Source organism: Macaca mulatta, chromosome 1 (genome assembly GCF_049350105.2).
Source record: "Macaca mulatta isolate MMU2019108-1 chromosome 1, T2T-MMU8v2.0, whole genome shotgun sequence".
In the NCBI taxonomy this organism is placed as follows: Eukaryota; Metazoa; Chordata; class Mammalia; order Primates; family Cercopithecidae; genus Macaca; species Macaca mulatta.
In genome coordinates this window covers 187,861,805-187,870,033 of record NC_133406.1, presented here as the reverse complement: position 1 = coordinate 187,870,033, position 8,229 = coordinate 187,861,805, and the positions used below count along the sequence as shown (strand labels likewise).

General features: G+C 42.4%; 1 protein-coding gene across 8 annotated transcripts in view; it reads left to right on the top strand.

The window, feature by feature from the left end:
- ZYG11B (zyg-11 family member B, cell cycle regulator) overlaps positions 1-8,229 on the top strand; it is a 98,683-nt gene that overhangs the window by 44,593 nt on the left and 45,861 nt on the right. For all 8 annotated transcript variants that reach the window (XR_013401869.1, XR_013401870.1, XR_013401871.1 and 5 more), the window contains one exon: positions 665-1,419. Coding sequence is in view for 5 of the 8 variants with exons in the window: in XM_077956561.1 (XP_077812687.1) it covers positions 665-1,419 (755 nt within the window). In the remaining 3 variants the exon portion in view is untranslated. The remainder of the gene's footprint in view (positions 1-664; positions 1,420-8,229) is intronic.

Sequence of the window (8,229 nt, the reverse complement as noted above, 5' to 3'; positions counted from 1 at the left end):
CATTAAGTGCATGCTAAATATATTATATGTATATATATTTGTTTGTATAATAATATGTTAAGGGAATTTAAAGGATAGGCTAGAAATGTATTGCTAACAAATCAAATACCTTAACACAAGGTTTCTACCTCACTTGTGGTACATAACTCTGCAAGTCCATAGAGAATTCTGCTTCGTGGTTACCCTAGGGTCCAAACTGATGGAGGGTTCCTCCTCATAAAACTATGCTCTCTAGAACGTGAAGGCTCCTCATTTGTCATAGCAGGAAAAGACAGCATGGAAAATCATGCACTGGCTCTCAGGTGCTTCAGCATACAGTCCATTGGCCAGAACTAGGCACATGGCTCCAGCTAACTCCAGGGATGGGCTGGGAAATGTAGTTGTCTGTCTGGTAAGGTAAGAACCAGATGTTAGTGGATATCAATAATGTCTGCCACAGTCCTGACTCTGCCACTTGCTGGCCCTGTGATCTTGGAAAGCCACTCTCTGAGCCCCAGTTTACTCATCTACAGGTTGTAAACAATAATATTCTCACCTAAATGAATTGTGATTATCAGACAAGATACTGTTACGTGGGAGCACTTTGGAAATGTAAAGTGTGATGGAAATTTTAGCTATTCTTTAGCTGTTTTTTGAAGTTAAAGTGCTGCTTGTTTTTCCACAGGTCTACTGAATGATGGAACTGTGGGTATTTTTAGGGGCAACCAGATGCGCTTAAAGCGAGCCTGCATTCGCAAAGCAAAGATTTCTGCTGTTGCTTTCCGGAAAGCCTTCTGCCATCACAAGTTAGTGGAACTTGATGCCACAGGTGTGAATGCTGATATCACAATTACAGACATTATCAGTGGACTTGGCAGTAACAAATGGATCCAGCAGAATCTCCAGTGCCTGGTGCTGAATTCATTAACTCTCTCCCTCGAGGATCCTTACGAGCGGTGCTTTAGCCGGCTTTCTGGCCTTCGAGCTTTAAGCATCACCAATGTTCTCTTTTACAATGAAGACCTGGCTGAAGTTGCCTCGTTGCCAAGATTAGAGAGCTTGGATATTTCTAACACCTCGATCACAGACATCACTGCTCTACTGGCCTGCAAAGACCGACTCAAGTCTCTAACCATGCACCACTTGAAATGTTTAAAAATGACAACCACCCAGATACTGGATGTAGTTCGGGAACTCAAACATCTGAATCATCTTGATATCTCAGATGATAAACAGTTTACATCAGACATAGCTCTTCGCTTACTGGAACAAAAAGACATCCTACCCAACCTTGTTTCTCTGGATGTTTCTGGGAGAAAGCACGTGACAGATAAAGCTGTTGAAGCCTTTATACAACAACGTCCAAGCATGCAGTTTGTAGGTTTGCTGGCTACTGATGCTGGTTACTCTGAATTCCTCACAGGCGAAGGACATTTGAAGGTTAGACTTTAAAAATATATTATTCTGTCAGGCTGACCAATATCTTAGTTGCATAAGACTGCGTTAAAGATGAATGTCTATAATATATGGAACATGTTCATGAAACAGGGCCTCATATAGTTGAAAGGTTTTAGAGTCCTAATTAAAATTTCAGCTTCATGACCCAGGACAAGCTATGATGTCACTTCAAGTTTTTATTTCCTTATTTGTAGAATACATGGTATTCTTACCTTGCAGAATTTTGAAGATTAATGATAATCTATGTAAAGTGCAAGTCACATAGTAGGTCCTGGATAAACAATAGGTTGTCTTACGATGATAATGTTTAGATATTTTGAACCATTTACATACACTGTTTTTTTTGTTTTTTTGTCTTTTGAGACAGAGTCTCACTCTGTCACCGAGGCTGGAGTGCAGTGGTGCCATCTCAGCTCACTGCAAGCTCTGCCTCCCGGGTTCACACCATTCTCCTGCCTTAGCCCCCCGAGTAGCTGGGACTACAGGTGCCTGCCACCACACCCGGCTAATTTTTTGTATTTTTAGTAGAGACAGGGTTTCACTGTGTTAGCCAGGATGGTTTTGATCTCCTGACCTTGTGATCTGCCTGCCTTGGCCTCCCAAAGTGCTGGGATTACAGGCGTGAGCCACTGCGCCCAGCTACATATACTGTTTTTAATGGATAACTTCGGAGAAACTGGGGACACCGCTTGTTGAATTGAATACCTAGTGGGAGATCAAGTATTCTAAGGAGATCTCTACTGTAGAAATGGTAGAATTTTGCTTTTCCTAAGATTTCTCATGCCTAATGGTTTAAATTTAGTTTAACAAACATCAGTTGGATTTGATAGAGCTTGGGATTCAAAAATGAAAATGAGGCTGGGTGTGGTGGCTCACACCTGTAATCCCAACACTTTGGGAGGCAGAGATGGGCAGGTCACTTGAGGTCAAGAGTTCGATACCAGCTTGGCCAACATGGTGAAACCCCGTCTCTACTAAAAATACAAAAATTAGCCAGGCATGGTGGCATGTGCCTATATTCCCAGCTACACGGGAGCCTGAGGCAGGAGAATCTCTTGAACCCAGGAGGTGGAAGTTGCAGAGAGCCAAGATTGTGCCACTGCACTCAAGCCTGGGTGATAGAGTGAGACTCCATCTCAAAAAAAAAAAAAAAGGAAAAGAAAATGATACAGGATCTGCCTCCAAGTAGCTTAACCTAATGGGAGTGGTGATTATATTATTACAAATACATTTTTATATTTATACCTATTTACTTATATACTTTTATAGATATATGCTTTAAACCATAAATACTTTTTTTTTTTTTTGGGAGATGGAATCAAGATGTCACCCAGGCTGGAGTGTAATGGCATGATCTTGGCTCACTGCAACCTCCGCCTCCCAGGTTCAAGTGATTCTCCTGCCTCAGCCTCCCAAGTAGCTGGGACTACAGGCACACACTGCCATACCCGGCTAAGTTTTTGTATTTTAGGAGAGACAGGGTTTCACCATGTTGCCAAGGCTAGTCTCGAACTCCTGAGCTCAGGCAGTTCACCTGCTTTGGCCTTCCAAAGTGCTAGGTTTATAGGCATGAGCCACCACTCCCGGCCTGGTTTCTCTGAGAAATTGATGAATGAGTGGAGATCTTAAGGGTGAGTAGCTCAGTAGACAGTATTCCCAGCAGACAGAATAATATGTGCAAAGACTGTATTAGGAAGAGAGGTGAGACACAGGCATCACTGTTTTTTAAAGCTTCAAGATGACTGCAGTGTCCAGCCAAACTTATGAATCACTGTTTTAAAATAACTTTTTTTTTTTTTTCCAGAGGCAGGGTCTCGCCCTGTTACCCAGGCTGGAGTACAGTGGCATGAACAAGCTCATGCAGCCGCTACCTCCTGGGCTTGAGTGGATCCTCCTGGCTTAGCCTCCTGAGTAGCTGGGACCACAAGCAAGTGCCACCATAACTGGCTATTTTTTTTTTTTTTTTTTTTGACATGGAGTCTTGCTCAGTCACCCAGGCTGGAGTACAGTGGCGCGATCTCAGCTCACAGAAATTCGCTGAAACCCCCACCTCCTGGGTTTCAGCGAATTTCCTGCCTCAGCCTCCTGAGTGGCTGGGATTACAGGTGCCTGCTACCATGTGCAGCTGATTTTTGTATTTTTGGTAGAGATGGGGTTTCACCATGTTAGCTGGGCTGGTCTTGAACTTCTGACCTAGGTGATCTGCCTGCTTTGGCCTCCCAAAGTGCTGGGATTACAGGCATGAGCCACCACGCCTGGCCTTTTTTTTTTTTTTTAGTGTTTTTGTAAAGATGGGTTCTCGCTCAGTGATCCTCCAACCTTGGCCTCCCACTTTTGGGATTACAGGTGTAAGCCCCTGAGCCTAGCCTGGCTTTCTTACCATAGAATTTCCAGCTCTGTCATCAGTATTTCTGCACTCGATTTTCTCTTCTCACTATTTCCCTACTCAGTTTTCTCATCTGTCACCATCAGTTTCCTGAACCTTCCATTTCTCCACAACTAGAATTCTTATATTTGTTGGCCACCTAATCCACTTGGATTATCTCCCAAGCTGTGGCTCCCAACTCATGAGAACATCAAAAATCTGCTAAACCCAATGTTAGTTCTTAGTCTTCATTGTATTTGACCCAAAGTAAAATGGTATTTGACACAGTTGATCTTTCGCTCTTCCCTGAGATACCTTTAAAAAAAAAAACTTAGCTTCCTGGGTATCATACTTGCTTGTTTTTTTTTTCCTACTTGTCTTGCTACTGAGCCTCAGTTTCCTTTGTTGGTTCTTCCTCATCTTCCAGGCCTCTGACTGTTGGAGTGTTCTGTACCTCAGTCCTTAAATCTATATGCAATGACTCCTAAATTTGTGTCTTAACTTAGATCTCTCCCTTGAAGTCAGACTGCTGTATTGAAAAACTGCAGTAATCAACATGCAGTGAAGGTACATAATTATTTTTTGGCCAGGCGTAGTGGCTCATGCCTTTAATCCCAGCACTTTGAGAGGCCGAGGTGGGAGGATTGCTTGAGCTCAGGAGTTTGAGACCAGCCTGAGCAACATAGTGAGACCCCATCTGACACCTGTAACCCCAGCACTTTGGGAAGCCAAGGCAGGCGGAGCACCTGAGATTGGGAGTTGGAGACCAGCCTGACCAACATGGAGTAACCCAGTCTCTACTAAAAATCCAAAAAAAATTAGCTGGGCGTGGTGGTGCATGCCTGTAATCCCAGCTACTTGGGAGGCTGAGGCAAGAGAATCTCTTGAACCCGGGAGGTGGAGGTTGTGGTGAGCTGAGATCGTGCCATTGATTTCCTGCCTGAACAACAAGGGCAAAACTCTGTCTAAAAAAAAAATATATATATATATATATATATATATATATATATATGCAATAAAATTGGCTCAGAGCACGCCTATAATCCCAGCACTTTGGGAGGCCAACGTGTGCGGATCACTTGAGGCCAAAAGTTGGAGAGCAGCCTAGCCAACATGGTGAAAACCCCGCCTCTACTAAAAATACAAAAAAATTTAGCCAGGCGTGGTGGCAGACGCCTGTTGTCCCACCTACTTAGGAGGCTGAGGCAGGAGAATCATTTGAACCCGGGAAGTGGAGGTTGCAGTGAGCTGAGATTGTGCCACTGCACTCCACCCTGGACAATAGAGAGAGACTGTGTCTCAAAAAAAAAAAAAAAAAAAAAGCAATTGACTTAGAGTGTTTAACATTCTTCCAGTAACAAAAGTTCTTTAATTTTATATTCAAGGTAACTTGAGAATATATTTCACTTAAGAGATTTATAAAGTTGTTGGAACCAACCAAATGTGGGTAAAGGAAGAATAAAGTCTGATTTAGATTATTTTATATTTCCCTCTTACAGTTTTTTCTCATTTCACATTTCAGTGTTTTTTTTGAATTTATAAGAAAAAGTTCTGGGTGATTCAATGAACTGAACACTTTGAAAAATTTTATTAAATACCCATTTGTGTATGTGAATATGTAGTCCAAACCAGTTTGTGTAAATATGTTATACATGAATAGAAAGTTTAAAAAGCATTTAAAGAAGTAAAGTAATGGAGGCCGGGCGTGGTGGCTCATGCCTGTAATCCCAGAACTTCAGGAGGCCAAGGTCAGCTGATCACTTGAGGTCAGGAGTTTGAGAGCAGCCTGGCCAACGTGGCGAAATCCCGTCTCTACTAAAAGTACAAAAATTAGCCGGACGTGGTGGCAGGTGCCTGTAACCCCAGTTACTCGGGAGGCTGAGGCATGACAGTTGCCTGAACCCAGGAAGTAGAGGTTGCAGTGAGCTGAGATCCTGCCGCTGCACTCCAGTCTGGGCGACAGAGCGAGACCGTGTCTCAAAAAAAAGGAAAAAAGGGCTGGGCGCGGTGGCTCACGCCTGTAATCCCAGCACTTTGGGAGGCCGAGGCGGGCGGATCACGAGGACAGGAGATCGAGACCATCCTGGCTGACACGGTGAAACCCCGTCTCTACTAAAAATACAAAAAAATTAGCCGGGCGTAGTGGCGGGCGCCTGCAGTCCCAGCTACTCAGGAGGCTGAGGCAGGAGAATGGCGTGAATCCGGGAGGCGGAGCTTGCAGTGAGCCGAGACTGCGCCACTGCACTCCAGCCTGGGCGACAGAGCGAGACTCCGTCTCAAAAAAAAAAAAAAAAGGAAAAAAAAAAGAAAAGACATGAAGTAATGGAAGTAAAGAAACTTTTATTATTATTTCAACAATCTTAGAAATTCTTAATATGTGCCCTTGCGTCATGTGACACATATCAATACTGTAGTCTAATTCATTTCAGACTCTTGTAGCATATCCTATTAATGGTTGAAATGTCAGCCATGATACATCCCTTCATTTCCTCAAAGCTGCATATTCCAATGTGAGTATTATAGGCTTTTTTGTTTTTTGATAATCAAGAGTCTCACTCTGTTGCCCATCATGGAGTGCTGTGGCACAGTCATGGCTTACTGCAGCCTCAAATTCCTGGGCTCAAGCAGTCCACTTCAGTCTCCCAAGTAGCTGGGATTACAGGCATGCACCATCACACGCAACTGATTTTTATTTTATTTTATAGAGACAGGGTATTACTATGTTCCCCAGGCTGGTTTTGAACTCCTGGGCTCAAGTGATCCTCCTGCCTCTACCTCCCAAAGTGCTGGGATTACAGGCATGAGCCATCTTGCCTGGCTGAATATTATATGTTTATATAAAACTTTGTTACTGAGTAATATATTTTTAAAATATTTGATTACTTTTGTGTCACACTGTATAATGTTACTGCCAAAAAAGACTAAATCTTCCCCTTATTATGAGATAGTCTCTCTGAATGACATTTTTTGGCATTTTTTAAAACTTTATTGTAAAATAAAACAGAGACAAAGACGATAAATAATTATGTAGCTTAAGTTGAAATAAAAGTGGACACACTTGAAACCATCACTCAGGTTAAGTAACAGAACTTTGTCAGCTACCCCAAAGCTCACTTCGGCCTCCCAAAGTGGTGGGATTACAGGTGTGAGCCACTACACCTGGCCATGTCCTTTCATTTCTTCATAATTTTATGACCCAGCTATTTAGGCACCTGGATAATCTTGCCCATTTAAAACAATTTGATGTCTTTTGAGTATCTTTTAGTTTATAGGTTCCTCCTCCATCCCTTTCTTTTCCTTATAATTTGTTTATTGAAGAATCTATCATTATGATTTGTAGAGTTTCCCTAAGTCTGGATTTTATTGTATTTGTTGCTGTTTTGTAGAGACAGGGTCTTGCTTTGTTGCCCAGGCTGGTCTGGAACTCCTGGGCTTAAAGTGATCCTCCTGCCTCAGCCTCCGAAAATGCTGGGATTACAGATATAAGCCACTCTGCCAGCCTGGATTTTGCTGATTGTATACTAATGGTGCATCTTCCTCTTATTTTCTGCAAATTGGTAGCTGGATTTGGAGGCTTAATTAGACTTAACGTTTTATCCCTTTGGCCAGACCCTTAGGTGTTGTATTCTTACATTATGAGGTACATAAATATCTAGTAGTTTGTCTTTCTGTGATGTTAGCAGTTATTGACACTTAGTAGCTAGATCTATCAATTCACTCAGAATTATGGTGATATTTTAATCATTTATTTTTCTCTTACTAATTGGATTATTTTTATAAAGAGCCACTTTCTGTTACCTATATTTGGTTGCCCAGTGGCACATGAACCACATTTTAAGATAAATATATTATCTTAAAATAATATACTTTTGGGCCGGGCGTGGTGGCTCACACCTGTAATCCCAGCACTTTGGGAGGCTGAGGCAGGTGGATCATGAGTTCAGGAGATCGAGACCATCCTGGCCAACACGGTGAAACCCCCTGTCTCTACTAAAAATACAAAAAGTTAGCCGGGCGTGGTGGCGGGTGCCTGTAGTCCCAGCTATTCAGGAGGCTGAGGCGGGAGAATGGTGTGAACATGGGAGGCAGAGCTTGCAGTGAGCTGAGATCGAGCCACTGCACTGCAGCCTGAGCAACAGAGCAAGACTCCATCTCAAAAAAATTAAAATAAAATAAAATAAAATAATATACTTTTATGTTAGGAATCCCTAGAAAGACTTAAGTTTAAACAGAACCTCTTGGTGCTGAAAAGGAGCATGATAAATCTGGAGAAATTAATGGATACATTTATTTGATGAATACTTATGGAGTACATATTCTGAGCCAAGCATAATGCTAGCTATTGGGGTACAATGGTGAATAGATCAATCCAGTGGGGGATTATGATAGCTATGAAAGAGATGTTTCAGGGGACCTAATTTAAATCA